At 41.1% G+C, this 27,008-nt stretch overlaps 1 protein-coding gene across 13 annotated transcripts in view; it reads left to right on the top strand.

The window, feature by feature from the left end:
• ERC1 (ELKS/RAB6-interacting/CAST family member 1) overlaps positions 1 to 27,008 on the top strand; it is a 544,893-nt gene that overhangs the window by 472,193 nt on the left and 45,692 nt on the right. For 9 of the 13 annotated variants that reach the window (XM_066369492.1, XM_066369490.1, XM_066369487.1 and 6 more), the window contains one exon: positions 25,666 to 25,854. In XM_066369492.1, the coding sequence (XP_066225589.1) occupies positions 25,666 to 25,854 (189 nt within the window). Of the gene's footprint in view, positions 1 to 25,665; positions 25,855 to 27,008 lie in introns of those variants that run through there. The other 4 variants (XM_066369497.1, XM_066369499.1, XM_066369495.1 and 1 more) reach the window with 1 other exon arrangement.

Here is a 27,008-nt window from a genome sequence, read left to right as displayed (position 1 = left end):
AGTTCTTTGTAACTGCCACAAAAGATTGCCATGCTGCTTTCTCCTCCTTATTCATCTTCTTGGCAAATTCTTCATTACATATGAGGGTTCAAATTTGAGGTCCATCAAATACACCTGCTTTTATCTTCTCAAAAGACAAGGCAGGAAAAGCAGAAATAATATGTTGAAAGCATTCACTTTCTCTATTCAAAGCCTGAACAAACTGCTTCATTAAGCTAAGTTTGATGTGAAGTGGGGGAAAAATAATCCTGTCTCGATTAACTACACGTTCATTCACAATATTTTGCATCTCTACTTCCAGAGCTTCATGTTTCAGCCACTCCTTCTGTGTCCAGTGTTTCTCCCGAGCTCAGCTGTCCCACAAACACAGAAAGCAAGGATACTTCGTGAAACCTTTCTATTGTCCTAGCAGGAAATTTACCATTTTAAGATCCACACAAATGATCCAGTTATGCTCCTCATACTTCAGAAAGTCGAGGACAATTTTTATGTCATTATAATCTTCTCGCAGATGAGTTGAGTAACCAATTGGAACCACTGTATAAACATTACTGTTGTGTAGGAGAACACATTTCAGACTCTGTTTAGAGCTGTCAAGAAATAGCCGCCATTCTGTTGGACTGTAAGTGGTAACACCTAGCTGGCTGAGAAGACTACTGATATCATGACAGTCCACAAAAATTTGTTCACACTTCCTGAAATGGGATACTTTAGCTGACCGGTGAAGTACATTCTTTTCTTGAAGCCTGGAGGCTAATAACTCAGCTGCTTTCTTTGATAGGCCCAAATCTCTTATTAAGTCATTCAGTTCGGGTTGGCTAAACTGCTGAGGGGTTAATGACTACTTGACTTCAGAAAAAGACCCTTCAGATTCTACAACCATTTCCTCATGCATCTTATCAAAATACACTTTATCACCATGTTCACTTTCTTCGTCCTTAGAAGAAATAAAACCATTGAAAACTGGAACCAGGAGTGTCTCAGAGTGTGGGATAGGTCGTATTGCTGAAGGAATATTAGGATATACGATCATATGTGTTTTCTTGCCGATGCCCTTTGTATGCATCAGACGGAAATAACAGCCACTGCTGTGGTCCTTAGGTTCACGCCAAACCACGGGAATACCAAAAGGCATTCCCTTGCATTTTCCTTTTGTCCAGTCATGAAACATTTCCTCACAATTATGACACACAATATAAGGAGCCCAATTCTTGTCTTTTATTTTATTTTATTTTATTTATTTATTTATTTTTGTATTTTTCTGAAGCTGGAAACGGGGAGAGACAGTCAGACAGACTCCCGCATGCGCCCGACCGGGATCCACCCAGCACGCCCACCAGGGGCGACGCTCTGTCCACCAGGGGGCGATGCTCTGCCCCTCCGGTGCGTCGCTCTGCCGCGACCAGAGCCACTTCAGCGCCTGGGGCAGAGGCCAAGGAGCCATCCCCAGCGCCCGGGCCATCTTTGCTCCAATGGAGCCTCGGCTGCGGGAGGGGAAGAGAGAGACAGAGAGGAAGGAGGGGGTGGGTGGAGAAGCAAATGGGCGCTTCTCCTATGTGCCCTGGCCGGGAATCGAACCCGGGTCCCCCACACACCAGGCCAATGCTCTACTGCTGAGCCAACCAGCCAGTGCCCCAATTCTTGTCTTAATCGCCAAGGGGATCTTGAAAATAGGCAATAAATGCACGTCACAAATGATGAAATATTACACCTTTGATGTTGAAATGTGTAACAGCCACATATATAACAGAAGGTGTCAGGACTATTCTTACATTTACGCCTACTCGAAGAAGCCATGATTCCATCTTAAAACAAAATAAGAGGGTGTTTTTATCAGATAACAATTTTTTACATTTAAAAACAACTACAATTATGTAAAAGTGATGTTTGTAAAACATTAATTGCCTTGTGGTTATGTTCAATCCAAGAGTCGTTGCCCTTTAACGCCAATTTAAAAACCAATGCATGCCATTGACTATAACAAAAAGAAATTAAAATTGCATTAAAACTAGAGCATGCACCAAAAAATGGATTTCAGATTTGGAATCAGCGATGCAGAAATATATAGAAACAGTTCTAAAACCTCATGCAACAGAAAATGAAAAAAAGTTTGTTCCTCAGTGTTAGATTATAATCTAACACCATTCATGTTTATCAGTTTCCCAGATTGATTTTAGCTCTAGTCAGTATCCAGTTCCAGTGCACCTTATTAAATATATCATGTTCATTACCCACAGCCCCCAGTTAACATATGATAGAACCTCCTCTTAATACCAGTTTTGGAAGACAGGCTTAACACTTAACTGTTATATCATATTATTGTTATGTCTTTGTTTTTTTTGTTTTTTCATTCACAGCAGATTTATTGATTTTAGAGAGGAAGAGGAAAGAGAGGAGAAAAGAGAGAGGAAGAAATAGGAATAATGAGCTGCTCCTATATGTGCCCTAACTGGGGATTGAACTGGCAACTTTTGTGAACTGGCTGACGAGTTATGTTTTGGAGTATATGATTTGACTCACATTTTGTCTGAACTATTTAAACAGGTCTTGTTACAATAGGGTTCTACAGTATTCCTTTCATTAACTTGTCCTCAGCTCCTCACTAATTTGTTATTTTCTATACATTCTGTCTGTCTGTAGGATCACTATCTGTTTTCCATAAGGGAATATTTTCTCAGACACAAAAATGCATCATCAACCAAAACATAAGCACTGTTTTCTCTTGATGTGTCCTCCCCTTCCTTGCTGATCCCGGGATGATGAGACTGAAGTTCCTGCCGGCTCTGGCAGTCAGCATTCCTGAGATGAAGTAAAGGAGCATGCTTGATTGAGGTGTAGCTGGGCTGTATCATGTCTTCCTGTTTTCCTGGGAGACAAAGCAGAGCACAAATGGAGGCTTAGTTTTTTAAAATATTTAAAACAGATGACTGATTCTTTCTGGTGAAGATTCAGGTTTTAAAAGCAAGCTCCTTGTTAGCAAGATTTCATTTCTTTTCATTGAAAGATAGTCAACACTGAACATACACTATCCTTTCTCCTTCAGTTTCAAGACTGAATCACAAATTTTTGCAGGAGGAGGGATTTGGCAAACCTAGAAAGCTCTTAGACTGTCTGGTTTCCTTTGCCTGTGAACATAAAATAATTTATTCAAATTTTGCTTTGGACATTTTTGGTATTAAAGGAAAACATCTTAAATGTTTGCATTCTCCTGTTTTGTTGGTAGGTCACTATTTAAAATATATTATTCATATTGTTATATCTTCTAGAAATTAAACCAGGATGTTTATATCTGAATTTATGTTTTAACAAACTGCAAAGCACATTTTCCACACTCCTTATCATTGACATCTGGGTCCTAATCTTACATAGAATAATTCCATAAGTATGCTTTGAAGTGTTTATTTTTTGGTTTAAAACTGACCGAAATGAGAAAATAACTCAAAAACTATCGGGAGTCTACCTTCAGCCTATAGAACGCTAGAAATATGGGTTAAAATACAGGTCTCAAGACCCCAAAAGAAATGCTAAGCATCAGATTTTCTCCAGTAGAAGGAGTTGTAAAAGGTACAATAGAAAAACCCAGTTCTCCACAAGAAACTCAGGGTTCACAGAGGCAGTGGCATGTGAGCTACCTCTTGGAGGAACAATAGGTATTTGCAGAACAGATATAATTTTAGAATGTGATACAGTATTTGAAAGATACAGAAGCATAAACAGTATAACAAATTGGGTATAATCTTGGTAGTTTACTACAGATAGTATGTAGGTTGTGTATAGATTAATCCTTTTCTGTATAACACATTACCCCAAAATATGGTAACATAAGACAGTAAACCTTTGTTGTCTCAGTAGTTTCTATGGGTCAAGAATTCAGGAGTAGCTTAGCAACTAACTGATTCTAAGTCCTTCTTTGGGGTCTCTTATGGGATTATCATCAAGGTGTCAGGTAGGATTGCAGTTATCCAGTTTTAAGGATGGCTCATCCACTTCCAAGATGGCTCATCACAGTTTGTGTTGATTGTTGGCAACAACCTGCACTCTCTTACCTACAGACCTCACCACAAAGTTGCTGGAATGAGTTTGTGATATAGTGACTAACTTCACCCAAAATGAATAATTCAAGAGATGAGAACAAAGAGGAAGCCATAATGTGTTTTATGATCTAGAATCAGAAGTTACATACTATTGCATCTACCATATTCTGTTCCTTAGAATCAAGTCACTAAGACCATCCCACATTTAAGGGGACAGAGTGTCTTCGGGTTTTTGTTGTTTTTTTTCGAAGTGAGAAAGCGGGGAGGCAGAGAGACAGACTCTCACATGCAGCTGACCCAGCGTGCTCACCAGGGGGTGATGCTCTGCCCATCTGGGGCACTGCTCCATTGTGGACAGAGCCATTCTAGCACCTGAGGGGAGGCCATGGAGCCATCCTCAGCGCCCGGGCCAGCTTTGCTCCAGTGGAGCCTTGGCTTTGGGAGGGGAAGAGAGAGATAGAGAGGAAGGGTGGAGAAGCAGATGGGTGCTTCTCCTGTGTGCCCTGACCAGGAATCGAACCCAGGACTTCCACACACCGGGCCAGCACTCTACCGCTGAGCCAACCAGCCAGGGCTCTTAGGCTCTTTTTAAAAGGGAGTGATAAAGAATTTGTTGACTTGTTTTAAAACCACCACGGAGCAGGGTTTGGGGGTGACAAGTCGTTAGACTGGTGCAGTCAGCAGTCATGAAGACTTTACTACATCATGGCAGTCTGTAGGGGACAGACAGAAAAGAGCAAATACTGGAAACAAGAGGACCAGTTAAGAGCTTATTACTTTGTCCTGGAGAGTAATGCTGTGGGCTCAAATGTATACAGTAATAAAGGAGTTAAAGAAGTGAGAATATATTTATTATAAAGAAGCTTTGGTGCCCTGGCCAGTTGGCTCAGTGGTAGAGCATCGGCCCAGTGTGTGGATGGCCCAGGTTCAATTCCCGGTCAGGGCACATAGGAGAGGTGCCCATTTGCCTCTCCACCCCTCCCCCTCTCCTTCCTCTCTGTCTCTCTCTTCCCCTCCCGCAGCCAAGGCTCCACTGGAGCAAAGTTGGCCCAGATGCTGAGGATGGCTCTGTGGCCTCTGCCTCAGGCGCAAGAATGGCTCTGGCCTCAACAGAGCGATGCCCCAGATGGGCAGAGCTTCGCCCCCTGGTGGGCATGCCTGTGGATCCGGTCGGGTGCATGCAGGAGTCTGTCTCTCTGCCTCCCCGTTTCCAACTTCAGAAAAAAAGGGGGGGGCAATGAAATAAGGCCAACATATTCTGTAATTGATCAAGGTGAGAAGCATCAAGCTGTGAAGCAAGGGTACTAACTCATGTCCTAATCATGTTTGCAAGTCACATTACCTCTCCGGGTCTTGAATTTTTCGTTTAGAAAGTGAGGCAAGGAGAAGAGGGTAGGTGACCTAGATAATCTCCAGAGTGTCTTCCATCTCTTATGCTCTCTACTCAAAATGAGTACAGGATACTGCTTTAACCTCGTTAGTGTGCTATGCTTGTTTAACCTGGAGAATGTTTGATTCGGTGGAAATATTTGACCTAGTCACAAACATTTAAATCAGGTTATTCCAATGTCAAGGAATTTTCACTGGCTATCTCCTGTGGCTAACACTAAGTTAATTCAATTAATTTGTTTATCAGTTTTCCACACACGTAGTTGAAAATGTTCAACTTCTTTATATTGTTTTATTGAATCATTTTCATATCAATTCTTTTCCACATTTATATTTTACAAAGATTTTATTTAGGACTTTTTTTTTGTCTATATGAAATTTTACTAATTATAATTTTCTGCACCTGTGAACTTTCTTTTTATGACTACTACCACATCCAAATTTCTATTAAGCCAGTGTTTTATTTTGTGTTGCTATTGTTCATGCAACTAATATTCATTATGACTTGATTTTGTAAAACAGTAATTATTATTTACCTTTAACTAATCTGTGAGAAAATTATAAGAATTCCCTTTCTAATCTTGAAATTTCTCTATTATCTGTAATTGGTCTATTGCAGGGGTTGGCAAAGGTTTTTATAAAGGTCCAAATAGTAAATATTTTATACTTGGTGAACTACACACTCTTTCAAAGCTATTCATTTCTCAGTGCTGGATTTGGTCCATGGACTGTAATTTTCCATGCTCTGGTCTATTATATTGCTTATCCAATTCCTGTTTGTTCATATCATTTCACGTGTCCCTATCTAACTATCCATGATAGGTAGTTGAGATGCTAAGTGCAAATGATAGGATTAAGATGTCCTTGGGGTCCGAATGTCAGCTAATGTGTATTTCACATGTACTCAAACCTTACAAGGATGACGTTATTATTCCCCATTTTACAGATAGTGAAGCAGATTCTTGAAAATAACAACTGTTAATACTATGGATTACACTTCCATAAAATATACTATCCCAAAAGTAACTAGTCCTGAGTGTCGGAGCTAGAATATTGCGTTAAGCCAGACAGTCTGTCTGCAGAACCCACACTTTTACCACATGCACTGGCCCGTGCTGCAGCTCTGCACTGCTTCACAGTCATTGGGACCCTGCAAAGATTTCATAACATGCTACATAAGTGAGACAAACCTGTTTCTGGTGAAGGCAGCCTCTGGGTAACAAACAAACAAACACACAAAAACAAAACACCTTTTTTTTTGTCTCTGAAACCGGATCTCCAGTAATTAACTTGATTACCAGCAAAGGGCATGAATGTTCATAACTACAGTTTGAGTGGGTCATGACCGTGGCCACATCCAGCCACATGGCCTTCCCTGGCACTGAAGGATAGAGCTTGGTGTCTGTGAAATATGGTGCTGTAGGTATGAGATGCTACAGCAGCTCTTGCCTGAGAAATGTTCAGATAGATAAAATTTGTCATTAAGATCATGCGATGCGCCTGACCAGGCGGTGGCGCAGTGGATAGAGCATCGGACTGGGATGCAGAAGGACCCAGGTTCAAGACCTCGAGGTCACCAGCTTGAGCGCGGGCTCATCTGGTTTGAGCAAAAAGCTCACCAGCTTGGACTCAAGGTCCCTGGCTGAAGCAAGGAGTTACTCGGTTTGCTGAAGGCCCGTAGTCAAGGCACATAAGAGAAAGCAATCAATGAACAACTAAGGGGTCGCAACGAAAAACTGATGATTGATGCTTCTCATCTCTCTCCCTTCCTGTCGGTCTATCTCTCTCTCTGACTCTCTCTCTCTGTCCCTGTTAAAAAAAAAAAAAAAAGATCATGTGATGCAGAGGCCTACCTAAGTTACTTAATTCTGTGGCTAACAAAAATTTCCATGAGTGAAGTAACTAACGTGAGAGTACATAAAGCAAGCAGCCAGACAAACCACCAAGCTTCCTACAAGGTGCAAGTTGCAATTGCTCCGAGAGCTAGGGAGATGCTGGGCCCTTCTGCTAATTCAGAGAGACCCAGCCTCTGACAAGCAGACCACACTTTGTGTGTGGGGGAGGTACATGTACACGCACACATGTAGTAGCTACCACATGAACCCGATACTTTATTCTCGAGCACAGAAATATATCTTCATTGAAATGGGCGTGTAACAAAATCTTCAGGTCTCAACATAGTCTGAGATACACATGTCAGCCTTAGGATGGCTGTGCAATGCTCTTTGAAGTGGTCCATTTAGGAAAGGACGTGTGGACGGTGTATTAGATAGACAGATAACAAGTGTATTGGACCAAACGACTCGAGGTCTCACTGCTTAGATAACAAGTTGGCAGAGGCTCTGCTCCCTGTGGGTGATCCAGGAAAGGCTTTCTATTTCTTGTCAGCAGTAGCATCTCATATATAAGAAGATTATAGCTGCTGAAACCCACCAGGCATCTAAGGATGAAGAACTCCCACACACACACACACCAAATTGCGTGGTGCGTGTATCGGGGCACAGTGGTGAAAGCGCGGAGAGGGCTGTGCTTCCTGTTAGTCATGGTCAAAGTGTGTGACCCCGAAATTATACTCCCTGAAGGGAGATCACAGAAAAGCAAACACCTGAACAGTTACACGATGAAGAAAAGGTATGTTTCTTCATTCTCTTGTCCCTTGTCTTCTTTGCTTGAATTCTAGAGTTTGTTTCACTCTTTCATTCTGCTTCCTATTTTCCAAACACCCTTAATGCGTATTACGGCTTCTGGTTATAGCAGAAACATGGTCTGCATCCCTTAGATTTCCTCACTGAACTGCTACTGCATTTGCATGTGGGTGCTTGTGTATGGTAGCTTTGTACTGCAAGGTAGGGCTAGCCCCTGGTACAGAAAACAATTCTAAAGATTATATACAAACTTACCTTTTTTCCTCCCACTGTCATTGTCACTTTAACAATATACTAGGAGCCTGCTTACTCTTTGTTAGCTCATGTGTCTTTACAGGCTTCAGGCCACATGTCACCCCCATCCAGTTCCTTGGAACTGTCTCCCTCAGCCTGCCAGCCCTTATTTTTTCTCTTGCTGGTACTCTTTCAGGACCTGTCAGCTTGTCAAAATGCAAGGGTTTGCTCTTTCTACCCAGTCTGTCTCTCTGTACCCCTGTGCCACTGCTTATCAGCACTGGTCATTGGTGAGCACTAATGAGCCCCAGATTAGAGCCGAGGGAGTCAGGGCACGTGGCCCTTCTCCCATAGACTGCGTTCTAGAAACACAAAAAGGCTTGGCATGCCCCAGGTTATTTAATTGGCTGTTAACTTATATAAAATCAGTCACAACTTGTAGGATTTCTGGTATTTCTGTGCAAAGCCGCTTTTGTCATAGTCACTTTTATATCCTCAAATAATAAAGCTTTGCTTGGGCATCCACAACTAGTAATATGGAAATGGTGATGTCCATCAGTGTGCCAAGCAGTGTTAACATTAGAGAGGGGAGGGGAGATGGATTCGGTGCCTGTGTGGAAGATTCTATTCTCTACTAAAGGAAACAGGTAGAAAAAAGTCTTCCTAATTTTTGTTTTTCCCAAATCATTTTTTCCGCCCAAAGCCTAGATTACCCCCAAGGTAAAAGGGGTGTTGTCTAGAAATTGTTAATCTATGGGATTTGTTCATGGTATATAAAATTTTCAGAACTTGCATTTTTAAATATGATTTTCTGATTGACTGTGGCAGACATAAATCTAGGAAGGACAACTCAGAGCAGCCAAGACCCCTTTTAGATTTTCAGATATGTGGCATTGTTTGGTGTGTGTGTGTGTGGAGTGGAGGTGAAGGTTCTTCACATGAGGAGGTCAGGAAGAGAGAGAAGAGAGAAAGAAGAATGAGTGGAGACAAGGCAGAGCTGTGGTAGGTCAGGGTGGACACCGTGCCTTTCCTGAAATTAACTGCTAGCTCGCTGAGAACCTCGCTTTTTATCTTTTCTTGAATTGATTGGGATGACATTGGTTCACAAAACCACTCAGGTTTCAAGTGTACAGCTCAACACCACCCGTACCTGCATCGTGTACCCACTTCCCCAAGCGACATCTCTTTCTGTCCACATTTCGCCCCTTTTTCCTTCTCCACCTACTTCCACCCACTTTGCCTCTGGCTAACACCACACCGTTGTCTGGGTCTATGTGTTTTATGTATATATAATCTTCACCTTCTTTTATTCAGCCCCAAGCCTCCTCTCTCTGACATCTGTCAGTCTGTTCCTTGTATCCGTGCCTCTGTTTGTTTTGTTCGTCAGTTTATTTTGTTCATTAGATTCCTCATATAAGTGAGATCGTATGGTGTTCATCTTTCTCTAACTGGCTTACTTCACATAGCATAATACCCTCCAGGTCTATTCGTGCTGTCACAAAGGGTAAGATTTCCTTTTTTATGGCTGAGTAGTATTTCATTGTGTAAATGTACCACAGCCTTTTTATCCACTCATCTACTGATGGGCACTTGGACTGTTTCCAGGTCTTGACTATTGTGTATGTAGGGCCAGTAGTCACAGCCACTGCAGCCGCCAAACACGTGCAGATTCACATTAGATTTGGATAGATCATAATGAAACTGCAGAGCCAAGAACTGGTGGGCCATTACCTTTATTCTAGACTCCTACCGGCCAATGAGTAAAAACAAACACACAGGAACCAAAACCCATTCACACATTCTGTGGTACCACAACCAGGAGAATCTTTTCTGAGTTTTCTTAGGATCAAAGGCCCCACTAGCCTCAGCCACCTCCTTTTCCCCATCTGCATGCCTCCATCTTGCTACTTTCTCTCCAACCACCATGTGGCCTCTCTCCAAAATGGCCTCCTAGCTCCTCCTTTTAAAACTTTTCATCATGAAAATCCCTCCTCCATCACACATTAGCATAACCAAGCCCCTTCCCAAGCATGAAGGTAATTAACCGTATCACCTGGGCGACGGCCATTCATATGAGCAGTGCTATTTTTAACAATAAAAGTGAGCAAAACCAGAAAATACAGATTTTACAAACTTATTTGCCCAAGAGTATATAATGCTGCAATGAACACAGGGGTGCATATATTCTTTCAAATTAGTGTTTTGGGTTTCTTTGGCTATATTACCAGAAGTAGGATCACTAAGTCAAAAGGCAGTTCCATTCTTAATTTTTTGAGGAAACTTCATACTGTTTTCCACAGTGGCTATATCAGTCTGCATTCCAACCAACTGTGCACACAGGTTCCCTTTTCTCCACATTCTTGCCAACACTTATTTGTTGATTCATTGATGAAAGCCATGCTGACGGGCATGAAGGTGGTATCTTATTGTGGTTTTAATTTACCTCTCTCTGAAGACTAGTGATGTTGAGCATTTATATATATATATAAAGGCCATCTTTATGTCCTGTAGAAGTGTCTGTTCAGGTCCTTTGCCATTTTTTTTATTGGGTTGTTTGTCTTCTTGGTGTTAAGAAGTGTAAGTTCTTTATATGTTTTGAAAATCAACCTCTTATCAAATGTATCATTGGCAAATATGTTCTCTCATCCGTGGGTTCCCTTTTCATTTGATCATTTCCTTTGCTGTGCAAGAGCTTGTTAATTTGATGACGTCTCATTTATTTATTTTTCCCTTTGTTTCTCTTGTCCAAGGAGAAATATCTGTAAAAATATTGCTACAAGAAATGTCTGAAATTTTGCTGCCTGTGTTTTCTTCTAGGACTTTTATGGTTTTGTGACTTACATTTAAGTCGTGAATCCATTTTGAGTTTATTCTTATGTATGGTGTAAGTTAGTGGTTTAATTTAATTTTTGCATGTACTAAATTGAAAATATTAGCTAAGGACCCTCTGCTCAGAACTTTCCCCTTCTTACCTTTGCGCCCCCTTGCCACTGCAACCATATACGTGTGAATTTTCATACACACCCAGTCCTGATGTTCCGACCTGTCAGTTTGTTTCCTGACTATTTCTGTCTTGAGCATTAAGAGATCAAATTCCTGTATATAACCTGTCTTTCTCTAATAGCACAAATACTCGTTTCTGATATTTACACACAGCTACAGATACATTGATCTTTTCCCCTGCATTCCAAGCGATAGGTAAACTCTCCCTCTCTCCCATCTTAGGCCAAGTCTTGGTAAGCACTGTATAATGAGGAACCATGTCTATCAAAGGCTTCAGACAGAATGAGATTCTTTGGCCACAGCAGTAGACTTCTAAATATCTGCATAGTCAGTTGTGTTTGATTTGATGCTGGAGTTGAAATGGTAATATGACAAATGGCGAATTGTCTGTTTACTCTCCAACTTTTCTATGCATACACACAGCATGCATGCACACACCTTTAACCTGACTTTGAAATAACTACTAATCACAGAAGAGTCCCTTCCAGAGGCTGGCCTCTGTTTGGGAGCTCTTGGTCAGATAAGCTATCAGATCTCATAGTTACTAGGTAATCATACTTGGCTCTTTTCTTCATTATATTCCTGTGATCTGTGAGAAGTAGCCAATGGATGTGTTCCCTATATTTTAGACTTACATTTTTTCTTATGTTTTTCCTTTTTTTTTTTTTTTTTTTTTTTTTGACAGAGACATAGAGAGGGATAGGTAAAAATAAAAACTGTTTAGTGTTGCCATTTCTGGCTGGTTAGGTCACTGGTCCCCAAATGATTGAAAACCACCTGTGTAAACCATTTACACTTGGTTATAGAAGATAGGATTTTGTGATTTACTAGATGGCCATCAACTGCTTGGCCATTTAACTATCCGTCTCAGTTTCCCTATTCCACTGTCCTGGCTTACTGGCCTCTCTCACCAACAGCCTTAACATCCTCCTTGAGCACAACAGAAACTTCCTTCTTTCATTAGAGGCAGGCCCCCAACACACTTCTATTTGAGTAACACTTATACTGCATAAGATAGGGTAGGTTTTCACTGAATGAAGAGTAACAGAATACAGTTAGCAACTGTATAGTTCAGACTTCAGGATTTATTTTGTTGTAAACCCTATTTTCTATCTCCTTACAACTTTGAGTACAGAATTTGTTTCTCTTCATATCTGAGTCAAGAAATTAGGAATGTTTTGTTCTGATTTGCTGGCGTGGTAACATGCTTCAAGAAAATTGGCAACAGGTTTCTGAGCTGTGTAACTAAAAGAAAATGTTCCTATGTTATTTTTTTAAATGATTCCCCCTTTTTGTATATTTCAAAACCTGTAGCCTTTTGTAATTTTCATAGACACACCTATACTATAACAAACCATAAAGCACTTAAAGTCTCAGAGCTTTGGAAATAGTTGTTACTCTCAGAACCAGACATTTCTATTTGTAGTACGATTTCTAATTAACATTTATTCATCTCAGTGACCTTGTTAAACAACAACAAAAAAATTTCATGGCCGAAAGCTTTTCTGAAAGATAGGGTTTACTGGGCCAAAGGCTAGCCAGAAAAGTACAGGTCCTGGGCGTGCAGTCTAAACACTCAGCAGCAGGGCTCAGCAGAAAAAGAAGCATGTGCCCAGTCCTGCAGTTCATAGTCTCTTTTTTATATATTATGTTTTTGGAAAGAAAGGTTTAGGTTGTTTTGAAAGAATTTACCTTGAGTACAGATAAGGAGGCAGGAAAATGTGGAAAGGGCAAATTCTCTGATAGGTGTACAGTCCGTAAGAAAGAAGTATTTACTATTGATTGGTACTGGACAAGTCCTGGAATTTCAAGCATAAGCAGGACGTGATGGTGTCTGGTGGCTGGTTACTTCTTGTTAGGATGGCCCCTTGGCATTTATCTGAAGAATCCCAAAACACTAATTCAGAGGAATATATGCACCCCTATGTCCATCGCAGCATTATTTTCAATAACCAAGCTGTCAAAGCAACCCAAGTGCCCAGTGGACAAGTGGATAAAAAAATTGTTACATATCCACAGTGAACTAGTACTTGGCCATGAAAAATAATGAAATCTTATCATTTGTGACAGCGTGGATGGACCTAGAGTGCATTATGCTCAGTGAAATATGTCAGTCTGAAAAAAGACAAATACCATACAATTTTACCAATATGTAGAATCCAAAGAACATAATAAATGCTCGAATAAAATCGAAACAGACTCATAGAGACGGAGAACAAACTGGTGGTTGTGAGAGGAGAGGGTGGTTGGGGCACTGGGTGAAAGTGGTAAAGGGACTAAGAAGCACAGATCGTTAATGACAGAATAGTCACAGGGAAGTAAGTAAAAGCATAGGAAATATAGTCAGTAATGTGTTAAATCTGCATGGTGTCAGGTGGATACTGGAAATACTGAGGGGAACACTATGTAAAGTATAGGATTGTCTAAACACTAAGCTGTACACCCAAAACCAATGTATAATAAAAAATAATAATAATTGGCCTCTTGTAAGTTAATTCCAAGTTCCAAGGAATGGAATTCAAGAATGTGAGCCATATATTATTACTGTAGTTGGCTCACAGCTATTAATGGGTTAATTAACTACTCATCTCCTTTCTCTCACTCCCCCACCTGCTATAATTTAATTTAATTTAATTTAAGATCTCAAATAATTTTTTTCTTGTCAAACTAGAGGTCTCTAAACCTGAACTCCTTGCGGTAAATGAAGAAAAAAACTATTCACTATTCACTTGTTAAAGAACAAACAGTAAGACAGACTTTCTTTATTTGGAATCACTGCAGGGGGTTTTTGTAGTGGGGAGAGAGTTTGTGCTCAACTCTGAATATAATAAGGAATAGTGAACATTTATAGCCAAGGAACAAGATGGAGGTCAGTGGATGGACACTTACTAAGAGGAAACATCAGGGCTATGGGGCAATTCTGGCCAAGAGACCTAAAAGATTCCTTCTTAAGGCAGGCCAGAGTGGCTGGACATCATCTGGGGGATGGTGGAGGATGAAGTTGTCAAATATTGAGGATGGGATATTCTGGGGTTTTAATGTTATAAAATTTATCGGGGTGACATTGGTTAATAACATTATATAGGTTTAACCTGACCAGGCGGTGGTGCAGTGGATAGAGCATTGGACTGGGATGCGGAGGACCCAGATTGGAAACCTTGAGGTTGCCAGCTCGAGTGTGGGGTTGCTGGCTTGAGCGTGGGATCATAGTCATGACCCCATGGTCGCTGGCTTGAGCAAGGGGTTACTTGCTCTGCTGTTGCCCCCCAGGTCAAGGCACATATGAGAGAGCAATTACTGAACAACTGAGGTGCCACAATGAAGAGTTGATGCTTCTCATCTCTCTCCCTTCCTGTCTGTCCCTGTCTGTTCCTATCTCTCTCTCTCTCTCTCTCTCTATCGCAAAAAATAAAAAAACAAAAATTATGTAGGTTTCAAGTGTACAACTCTGTAATCCATCATCTCTATATTGCATTGTATGCTCACAACCTAAAGTCACATCATCTTTTGTCATCATATATTTGACCCCTTTACCCTTTTTACTTCCCCCACCTCCTTTTCTCTCTGGTAGCCACCAAACTATTGTCTGTGTCTATGAGTTTTTATTTGTTTGTTTGTTGCTTTCAGTTTATATCACAAAGATGAGTGAAATCATATGGTTCTTGACTTTTTCCCATCTGACTTATTTAGCTTAGCATGATATTCTCAAGATTTATCCATGTTGTCACAGATGGCAGTGTGTCATCATTTCTTATGGCTCAGTAGTATTCCATTGTATACATGTACCACATCTTCTTTATCCAGCCATCCACTGAAGGCCACTTTGGTTGTATCCTTGTTCTGGCCACCATGAATGATGCTGAAATGAACACAGGTACATATATCTTCACAAATAAATGTTTTCAAACTTTTTGGGTAGAGATACCCAGGAGAGGGATTGCTGGGTCACATGTTAACTCTCTTCTTAATTTTTTAAGGAATCTGCATACTGTTTTCTATAGTGATGTACCAGTTTACATTCCCCCAAGCAGAGTGTGAGGGTGAGGATGGGAGACTCTTGATGAACCAATTTAGCAGAATTCTTGCTAGAATTAGGCAGTGTCCTGATGAATACGAAGGCCCTAAGTCAGGGCCCCGTTGAGAAGAAACTTCAGAGGAGCCTGACTAAAGTTTGATCAAAGAAGAATCTTTGTCACCAGTATAGAGATAATGGCAGTGAGAAAGTTAGTGGATCCTAAGTGATTCCCTGGTCCAAATATTTTATTAACTGAACAAGTAATAATAGTAAGCCACCTATAAGGGATGCCAAGGAAGAGATCCTGCTTGGGATAGAACTAATATTCTTTTTTTTTTTAAATTAAGTAGGAAGCAGGGAGGCAGAGAGACAGATTCCTGTACCCCAGCTGGGATCCATCCAGCAAGCCCCCTACTGGGCAATGCTTTGCCCATATTGGGCCATTGCTCCACAACTGAGCTACTTTTAGCATCTGAGGTGAGGCCATGGAGCCATCCTCAGCTCCTGGGGCCAACTTTGCTTGAACCAGTCGAACCTTGGCTGCAGAAGCAGGGGACAGAGACAGAGAGAGAAAGAAGGAGAGGAGTGGAGAAGCAGATGGGTGCTTCTCCTGTGTGCCCTGGCTGGGAATAGAACTCGGGACATCCACATGCCGGGCCAACGCTCTACCGCTGAGCCGACCAGCCAGGGCCAGAACTAATATCCTAAGTACTTAGTAAATATAGTATAAATAACATCATTCTGGATTCTTTGCTTTTGTCATAATTTGTTAATCTGTTTCAGCAGATAAATGTAAGACAGTCACACTCTATAAAATGTGTTGGGAGTCACTTAGATGTACACAAGTAGTTCTGAAGTAGGGGGTCACGGTTTGGAGCTCTGAAGTTCCTTGCCTTTAACTTTAGGTTATTTTTTTTCTGAAATTTTAGAAGTTTACTGACCTATTTCTAAATGTAGTATAACCATGTTACAACCAGAATTTCTTTCCATGACTGTAGCTCTCTAGCTAAGCCGTCAAACTCACTCAAAAGCTACAGAAACTTCCCAGATTCTCAATGTTAATAAGATTTGTTTGATGCAGATGATATAGGTGTACCTTAAAACCTATGACAGAGCTCTGACTTTGCTATAGATTTTATTATGAGAGTGTAGACCAGATAAGCCTGCTTTTGTCCAGTAGATAGATCTCTTGCAAGAGAAGTCTAGAATAAGGGCTGTTCTTAGATGTGTTCTTTTCTATTAGGATTGACAATGAGTAAGGAGCATAACACCAGGAACACTCGGGAATTCATTAATAGCCTTCTGTTTGTGCTTCAGATGGAAAGACTGATTAAGAGGTTAGATCTCAGAGACCATTAGAATTTTAAAATGTGTGGAATTTCATAACTTTTTATAGGAAAACTAAATCAGACTAAGCCTCAAATCAAGGGAAAGAGGTTTATTTAGCAATTTAAGGGTTTACTTGAAGTAAACTTCAAAATTAAAGTTAAAACGAAGATAAATCATGAATTTATACATATTAATTCTTGTATACACTCAACACATTAGTTCTATTATTTTTTGATTTTTGTAATGTAAATTGGGGCCAGATCTTATTCTTAATATTCCTATCAGCTAAAACTGTATATGGCATGGTGCAGTAGAATTCACTAAATATTGGCTAAGTGAATTATATAACTTCTAGTTTCAATATACATATATTAGTTAATATGCAGTATATCTAATCAGTATAGCAAAAATATTATGAGGATTTAGTCAAAGAACTCTGTTCTTTCATAAAATAGCTGCATTTAAATGAGAACAAAGCACAAAAGTCCGAACCTTTGTGAAAAGACTTAACATGGTCCTTCACCTTCCTGATCCTGAAGGATGTTATTGACCAAGACGAGAAACTCAGTGAGGGAAAAGGATGTTGAGTCTGGACTGATGAATTTTATTCCCCTTGCCTCCTTTTTTACTTCTCAGAGTTCAGCTCTCTGCTGGGGCCCCTGCACAAGAATACCATTAAGAATATACATTAAGAGAATAATGTCTCTGGAAAGTTAACATGTTAATTGTTCTAGGACTTTCTTGATGTACCTACATTAGAGGAAAGCAGTGTAATGGTAGCCCAATAAGAAACCAAAACTACCAGTAGCATTTATACAGTTAATGTATGGACAGTTAACCTGCCTCCGAAGACTTCTGCAGATAGAAGAACAAAAAGATTTTTGTGGGCAATGAAGGACAGTGAGCTAGGCACAGAAAAATCATAGGAAATATAAAAATAATTTGCCAGGATAAGTGGTCAATAAATGTTAGCTTTTTTATAAAAATAAAAGGAAAAGTAGCATCTTTCAATGAAACATCAGTACCCCCAGGGCAGATACCGTAAGTCAAAAGTAATATTCAGCCCTATTTGTCCAGTCTTTGTAATGTAGATATTTCATTCCTCTAAGAGTGAGTTTCTAGAATGTGTTGCAGCCAATTAGTCTATACTTAGCATAAGTGACACAGAAACAGTAGAGTGGGAAGAGAGAAGCAGGCCATATAATTAACTCATTAGGGGCCTTTGGCTCTGCACATTCCATCCTGGTACTGAAAAGCCAAGTGCTCTAAGAAAGTGTATTCAGATCTCATAGATGAACGGGTGACGTAAGTGGAATATTTAGAACTTCCAGCTAAATCTGTATCAAACAATACAGGAGTAACTCATCTGTCTTCAAAAGCTGTTAGCCATCTAACCTCACTTAAGAGAAAAGGAGATTAAAATAAACCGTTTGGGAAGATCACTGTCCTCTGTCACCTACATCCTCCAGTACTGGCCTCTGAAGCCAATTTGAGGATATAATACATAAATAAATTCTTGCAAGAGAAAGCAAAGCACTTACTACAACAACTCAAAATCTCTCATCCCTTTTATAATATAAATTCTTTTCCTTAACGACTTGGTAAATGCAGAATTGGGGGACTAGGACTGTTTTGGCACTATATTTGATACAAGCAGGGGTTATCTTTAACAAGTTCATTTTTTAACTTTTTTTTGCCAAAAATGATATAGAACTATAGTTCTGCAAAACTATACAACTAATGTGGCCTGACCACAGTTCTAATAGTGTTTGGTAGGACTCCTTGCCAGTATATTAAAGCTGCATGTGGACAGAAGACATAGCTAGCAGATCCTTAAGGCATTCTCATTCTACTTGGCAAGTGTCCCTCTTCCCTCTTGAGATAAGACCATGCCAGTTCTACCTTGTGGGAAATGTGTTTTCTTTTCTAAGTGGCCTACCCAAGTTAGATTGGGGTTGGGGAAAAGAGATAAGGGCGTTTTCCATATGATTGACATGGTTAAATGTGGCCTGTGAGAGGCCAAAGTGATTTTTCTTTTTTAAGAATAGATCTGGTAACTGCTAGTTGGGCATTTTCACATACTCTCACATAGTAAACTCGATAGCTTTTTGTTTTTAAAAAAATTCTCTTTGACATGGGAAGAAAGGACAAACGTCTTTGCTATTGCATAGAATAAATTTTTATCCTAGGAAAAAATTTCAGACTCCATCATTTTTTAACTTTTCAATTAGACTTTTAAAAATTAGAGTATAAAACACTATCATGTTTTCTAAACAATTAGCATTACAACATGAAGTACATTTAAGTCACCTTGAGCCTGACCAGTGGTCACACAGTGGATAGAGTATCAATTTCGGACACTGAGGTCTCAGGTTTGAGACCCCAAGCTCACTGGCTTGAGCAAGGGGTCACTGGCTCCCCCTCTCCCAAGACATGTATGAGAAGCAATCATTGAACAACTAAAAAAATAAAAGTGCCTCAACTACAAATTGATGCTTTTCATCTCTCTCCCTTGTCTGTCTGTCTCTCTCTCTCTCTCTCTCTCTCTCTCTCTCAAGAATGAATGAATGAATGAATGAATAAATAAATAAATAAATAAATAAGCAAATAAGCAAGCAAGTTTGGGGCCCTGGCCAAATAGCTCAGTCGGTTAGAGCATCATCCAGATATGCCAAGGTTGCTGGTTCCATCACCTGTCAGGGTACATACAAGAAACCAATGAATGTATAAATAAGTGGAATAATAAATGGATGTTTCTCTCTCTCTTTCTCTATCCCTCTTCTCCTTCCCCCTCTTATCTCTCTCTCTCTAAAAATCAATAAAATTTTAAAATAAATCTGATTGAATTTCATCTCTGATTAAGATCAGGGACCTTAAACATCAATTTTGTTTCCAGTCATAGAGTAGTAAGCTTGTATCCATTTTACTATGATAAATTTGATCTTTTGATTATTAACATTTATCACATTGTCTCCTTCCCTCAGTGGTCATAAGTTTTTATGCCAGTCTTCTAATTCAAACAGTAATTACCTAAGACACCAGCTCTTTCATCAGTGCATCTCAGATGTGTTGGCAACTACACACACACACAAACACACACACATACACAGAATGGGACTAAGTTGTACAAATCTAGTGGAAATCCTAAAAATTACGGGTTTTTTGTGACAGAAAGAGAGAGAGACAGATAGGGACAGATAGACAGTAAGGGAGAGAGATGCAAAGCATCAGTTCTTCATTGCGGCTCCTTAGTTGTTCATTGATTGCTTTCTCTTATGTGCTTTGACCAGTGGGTTCCAGCAGAGCGAGTGACCCCTTGCTCAAGCCAGCAACCTTGGACTTAAAGCCAGCGGCCTTGGGCTCTAGCCAGCAGCCATGGGGTCATGTCTATGATCCCATGCTTAAGCCAGTGACCCCGCCCTCAAGCTGGTAAACCAGTGCTCAAACTGGCGACCTCTGGGTTTTGAACCTGGATCCTTTGTGTCTCAGCCCGACGCTCTATCCATTGCACTACCACCTGGTCAGGCCAAAAAATTACTTTTTTAATCATTTTTTTTATCAGTGTGTCTATGAAAGAAAATAGAGAAGTCCAAGCTTAAAAAACAAAAGGAAATTAAAATAGGGCTGCATTGCTTGGAGGCATAAAGGCTATAGCAGTAGAACGATGACTGGACAGACAGTTTAGTAACCGAAGTGCACATGCATTTAAAAGAATATTTGTCTTTAAAGATTACACTTTGAAATGCTTTTTGAATTTTCTACAGTGTATGCATTCGCTGTCAGAAATGAAATACCTTCTTTTTTTTTTTTTTAAGATATTGATGTAGTTTGTGAAAAATAATTTCCCACTCTCCAAATCCTTGGCTTAATTGAACCAATCTCTTCCTTCAGAGATTGGCAGTGTTGACATGCCTATCATAGCGTAGATAGGAAATGATACCACAGAAGTGGTACCATTAACCTCCTCATTGGGGTCTCATAGAGCCCAAAGCCTTTCACAGCAGCACCTGAGAGTTTAACCTTTATCCTTATAGAATCAAGTGTATGGGAGAGAGTGAGAGAGAGATTAAGAAATAAAAATAATACTAAAAGCATTCACTTTCTCTGGTTTGTCTAGCCAGACTCTCACTTCTACAATGTGTCCGTAAAGTCATGGTGCACTTTTGACCGGTCACAGGAAAGCAACAAAAGACAATAGAAATATGAAATCTGCACCAAATAAAAGGAAAACTCTCCCAGTTTCATTCCTATTCAGTGCAGTTCGATGTGGGCTCACGCACAGATTTTTTAGGGCTCCTTAGGTAGCTATCTCGCATAGCCTCTACAGACTTGTCCCTGACTGATGGCTACCAGAACGGGATTTCTCCACCAAACTGCCGGTTTCCTTCAACTGCTTATCCCACCGAGTAATGTTATTCCTATGTGGTGGCACTTCGTTATAAACGCGCCAATATTCACGTTGCACTTTGTTCACGGATTCGAATTTAGCGAGCCACAGAATACACTGAACTTTCCTCTGTACCATCCACATCTCGACTGGCATGGCCATGGGCTGCTCCGCTGTATACACAGTGTTACGTCATCATCTGCGCATGCGCACATGCTGCCACATCATCCTACAGAAACTGGGAGGGTTTTCCTTTTATTTAGTACAGATTTCACATTTCTATCGTCTTTTGTTGCTTTCCTGTAACAGGTCAAAAGTGCACCATGACTTTACAGACACACTGTATATTTTAGAGAGACAGGAAGGTAGAGAGATGAGAAGCATCAGTTCATAGGTGCAGTACTTTTGTTGTTCATTGGTTGCTTTTTCATGTGTGCCTTGACTGGGGGGCTCCAGCTGAGCCCGTGACCCCTTGCTCAAGCCAGAGACCTAGGGCTCAGGCCAGCAACTGTGCACTTAAGTTCGTGAGTCTGTTCAAGCCAGATGAGCCCGCACTCAAACCAGCAACCTTAGCGTCCAAGCTCAGTGCTCTATCCATTGCACCACCACCTGGTCAGGCATCATCACTTTGAATATTTTTTGCCAATCCCTTTTGGCCTACAAAGATTCTGTTGAGAAATCACTGGACACTCTTATGGGAGCTCCCTTGTAGGTAACTAACTGCTTTTCTCTTGCTGCTCATATGATTCTCTCTTTGTCTTTAACCTTTTGCATTTTAATTATGGTGTGTCTTAGTGTGGCCTTTTTGGATTCATCTTGTTTGGAATTCTCTGCACTTCCTAGACTTTATATCTATTTCCTTCACCAAGTTAGGGATTTTTTTCAAATAGATTTTCAATTTCTTCTTCTTTCTCTTCTTTTTCCAGCACCTCCATGATGTGAGTGTTGGCACACTTGAAGTTGTCCCAAAGGCTTCTTACACTATTCTCATTTTTAGGGTTTTTTTTCTTTTTGCTGTTTTGATTGGGTATTTTCTTTTATTCTAAATCACTGATTTGATCCTCAGCTTCATCTACTTTATTGTTGATTCCCTGTAAATTATTCTTCATTTTAGCTAGTGTAGCCTTCATTTATGACTGGTCCTTTTTTATGCTGTCAAAGTTCTAAGTTCATTGAGCATCCTTCAAATCAGTGTTTTGAACTCTGTGTCTAGTAGATTGCTTATCTTTATTTTGTTTAGTTCTTTTTCTGGAGTTGTTCTGTTCTTTATTTAGAACATATTTCTTTTGTCTCCTCATTTTGGCAATGCCCGGGCCAACCCCACAGAGCAGGACTTATTTCATTGGGGCCCTGGTGCCCAGTGAGTTTACCCCTTGAGTGTGTAAACCCTTGTGGAGGTGGATGAGTGGTGGTATTTCTATGTGATCTGGGTGTACTGGCTGAGGGGCCTCCCGGGAGGTTCAAGTCAAGGTCAGCACCCACCTGGGTTCTGCCTGGGATCACCTGGCATGAGTTACAAAGCAATCTGCAGATGGCTTCTACTTGTGCTGGGCTGAGAGGTGCCCAACAAGTCTAAGCTGTGAACCAAGGCAGGCTGCTGCCAGAGGCAGGATGGGGCAAAGACTCAGGCAGGGGTCCCCAAACTTTTTATACAGGGGGCCAGTTCACTGTCCCTCAGACCGTTGGAGGGCCGGACTATAAAATAAACTATGAACAAATTCCTATGCACACTGCACATATCTTATTTTAAAGTAAAAAAACAAAACGAACAAATACAATATTTAAAATAAAGAACAAGTAAATTTAAATCAACAAACTGACCAATATTTCAATGGGAACTATGCTCCTCTCACTGACCACCAATGAAAGAGGTGCCCCTTCTAGAAGTGCGGTGGGGGCCGGATAAATGGCCTCAGGGGGCCACATGTGGCCCACGGGCCGTAGTTTGGGGACCCCTGGACTCAGGGAATCACCACGGTGGGTGAACAGTGTGAGCCAGGTTGATGTAGACTCAGATATCATATCTTCCCCCTGACTCTGTTGGGGGAGGGCTCATCAAAGGAACAGTGGCCTCTTATCAGCACTTTTGTCTCAAAGAAAACTGCTCCCCCACCACCACCACCACCACCACCACCACCACCAGTTCTTTCCTTGATGCCAGATACTTCCATTCCTCCCCATCTGTCTGTCTCTAGTGCTTTTCAAGCTGCTGCCCCAGCACTGGAACTCAGAGGAAGTGAGTCTGAGTAAGTCTGCATGGGCCCTTTAAGAGGAACTGTCTGGGCCCTGGCCTTTTGGCTCAGCGGTAGAGCATTGGCCCAGCATGTAGAAGTCCCAGGTTTGATTCCCGGCCAGGGAACACAGGAGAAGCGTCCATCTGCTTTTCCACTCTTCCCCCTCTCTTTCCTCTCTTTCTCTTCCCCTCCTGCAACCAAAGCTCCACTGGAGCAAAGTTGGCCCGGGCGTTGAGGACTGCTCTACCGCCTCCACCTCAGGCACTAGAACGGCTTGCATTGCAACAGAGCAATGCCCCAGATGGGCAGAGCATCGCCCCCTAGTGGGCATGCTGGGTGGATCCCGGTTGGGTGCATGCGGGTGTCTGTCTGACTGCTTCCCTGCTTCTAACTTCAGAAAAATACCAAAAAAAAGAGAGAGAGAGGGGAGCTGTCTGGGACTCCAGCAGCTTTCTGTCTCCCTCAGTCTCTGTCCATACTAGTTTTTACAGCCAGAAATTATGGGGACTTCTCTTTCTGACACTGGTACCCTGTGCTGGGGGCTCAGACTGGGGCTGGGACCCTGGCTCCTTGTGGACCTCTACAGCCAAGGTATCCCTCCCAATTTTTATCCACCACACGAGTGTGGGACCAGCTGATTCCATGTCTCTTCCCCTCCTACCTGTCTCGATGTGGCTTCTTTAAATCTCTATTTGTAGGACTTCCATTCAACCAGGTTTCAGGTGGTTCTGAGTAATGGTTGTTCAGTGGTTTAATTGTAATTTGATGTTGTGGGAGGAGGTAAGTACCATGCTTACCTATTTCACCATCTTGGCCAGAAGCCCTTAGGTGGTATTTGTGATGGAATACTTATAGGCTTTTTTATTATTTCTTTTATAGTTTTTCTCCATATTTTTCTGAGTAAAATATACAGTGATTCCATAATAAAAATATAATATATAAAACATTATTTTGGCCTTACCTGTGGTGGCACAGTGGATAAAGTGTCGACCTGGAACACTGAGGTTGCCAGTTTGAAACCCTGGGCTTGCCTGGTCAAGGCACATATGAGAGTTGATGCTTCCTGCTCCTCCCCTCTTCTCTATTTTTTTTTTCATTCTCTCTTTTTGTCTAAAAAAATGGATAAATAAAATTTAAAAAAAAACAAATCATTATTTTAAAAAATTCTTAGGAAAACAGCCAGAACAGGCCTCTAAGGGGGCTAAGGAGAAGTTATTGTCACTTTTGAAGTAATATCAGGCCTTGTTTCTGTTAAGTTGAAGGTTATTGAGCTCCTTATTCATTAGGTGGGTCAGAGGTGTCCTAATGATGGAAACTGCCAGCCCAATGACATGCATCAGGTGCATACCTCTGCCTTGTAAGATCTGGGAACATTTTTGAGAATTGCCAACATTTGGGCTGTGCTTTACAGCTCTCACAGCTGCTGTGTATCAAGCAGATGCTGCTTCGACATTTCAGTGTTCTGAGATGTAAGATCTGGCTCAACTGTTAATAAACACCCCAGGCTTTGACCAACTATCAAATACCTGATCGGAGTATTGTTAAGAGAGCTGTTAAATGAAATTCTGGGGGAGAAGTCATCTGTCATTTAATGTGTTTCTGAAGGGGGTCAAAGGATTAGCTGCTCATCTAGGGCAAAGGGAATATAAAGGAAAGAAAAAAAAATAGAGCAGGACTGTTATTCAAGAAAAACAGAACCATTGTTACAACCAAGAGAACTTAAGAGTCCTTGGCTATAAGTCAGGTATTTGGTGTTATATAAGGATTTATCAATCACTGTTTAAAAAGAATATTGGATAGTCTCTGTGAGGTGAATGAAGGGAGCTTAAGCCAGGACGAGGTAGGTTAGTAATGAGTTCCCTCATCACATTTCTTGGCCAAGGAGAACGTGCACCTTCTCCAGAGGCAGAATTTTTCTTCTATTCTAGGAGGTGGAGGAACATGTGAAGTATATTTTGTCCAGGCTTTCAGATGAGCAAATTTCACAAGCAGTTTTTGGTAATCTACTCAAAAATAAATGGAAAGAGAAACTATGAGGTAACTGGAGTCTTTATCACAAATGTCATCTCTGTAAAAACAAGGTAGTCCTGTGTTTCATTTCCTGCCAAAGTATGGAATTCTTAAGTCTCATATTGATACATTAAGCCATCATTTCCTACCCATCTCCCAGAATGGTGGTTGGATGTGACACTGTCAATGTACAGGTATGTAGAACTGTTTCTTTTTATAATCCTGAAGATTTCAATATTGATTAGAAGAGCTTTAGTCTTTGTTCAGTTTTCTTTGACTTGGGAAGCATAAAGATAGTCAAACTTAACCAAAAAAAAAAAAAAAGATAGTCAAACTTCTTGTTTCAGAGTGACCTTGACTCTCCTCATTTTTTTTTTAATCTCAGATCATCCAGCCCCTCTTAGAACTTGACCAAAATAGAAGCAAATTAAAATTGTATATTGGACACCTGACAGCCCTTTGCCATGACCGAGACCCCTTGATCCTTCGTGGGCTCACTCCACCAGCTTCTTATAACTTGGATGATGACCAAGCAACTTGGGAGAATGAGCTGCAGAAGATGACCCAGGAACAGGTACATCACTTGAACTGTAATAAGACCCTATTCAAATTCAGCTGCTACTTAGGTTGATGCAATAGGAGCTACCTGGGGAATTTAGTGCTCATATTCAATATTCTTAGCAGTGTTCTTCAACAGATATTAGTAATTACCATATGAAGGACATTCTACTTTATAACTTATGCAGGTATCAGAAAGGGCTAATTTAGAAGTAAGAAGGTTAATGACAGTCCCTTCACAGAACTAATGGCCACTGATGATTACAGCCACTGCAGGAAACTGAGTAAGGATATTTGGATAGGGATTTATGACAAGTCAGTAGCATGTATCTTCACTTGTGTCTAGGGAACTGTGGGTTACGATATACTAAGATTTAAAAAACAGAGCCATTAGTTGTTGACATCAAAGTGATGGCAGCATGAGAGATACTCCTGATCTCTCCCCTTGAAATATCAACAAATTGAACAACTATAACACAGCAAAGGAACCCCAGCTGGGCTCACAGGCGTACCTGAAATATCCATGCACCAAGGACTAAAGGTGGGACAGGATAAAAAGTTGGGTGGAAGATAAAACGCATTCACCATGAGCTTTGGAGAGGAGACAAACCTGGAGTGACTGGGTTTGTTTTTCTCTGCTAGACTATGAGGAGAAGACAAAATCCAGACTTTCTGGATTTTGACTGAGAGGTATAGAGAGGGAAACTCATACTGACTGGGTCTCCTTCTGCTGGGTGAAGTGGTGAGACAGAGGGGCAGAGGGGGAGAGAAACCAAAGTGGCCAGAGCGCAGGGTCACCCAGTGTTCCTGCAGCCAGCCTGCAGTCCACACTCGGCAAAGACAGAGAAAACTAAAGTCCTGCCTCCTGAATCCCACCTCACTCGTCTCACAGAACAGAGAGTAGCAGAGACAAACCCCAGAGCAAGCTCTCCAGAGCCACTCTCTCCCCTGAAGAACAGAGGTGCTCCACATCCAGTCCCCAGGTATGTTGAGAAGTGGGTAAGAGTGCCGGGAAGCCTGAGGTTGCCATTGCTAGAGCTGTAAAGCCAGAAAGCTGAAGCCATAAGACTGAAGCTGTAAAGCCCTCACAACACACCCTACCCACCAATGTGACTGCAGCCCTGCCTATATCATGACAGCAACATCTCAGCAGAGGACAACCCAGGAACT

The sequence above is a fragment of the Saccopteryx leptura genome, chromosome 2 (genome assembly GCF_036850995.1).
Source record: "Saccopteryx leptura isolate mSacLep1 chromosome 2, mSacLep1_pri_phased_curated, whole genome shotgun sequence".
Lineage (NCBI taxonomy): Eukaryota > Metazoa > Chordata > Mammalia > Chiroptera > Emballonuridae > Saccopteryx > Saccopteryx leptura.
The sequence above is the reverse complement of the archived record's forward strand: the minus strand, read 5'-3'. Positions and strand labels throughout refer to the sequence as shown.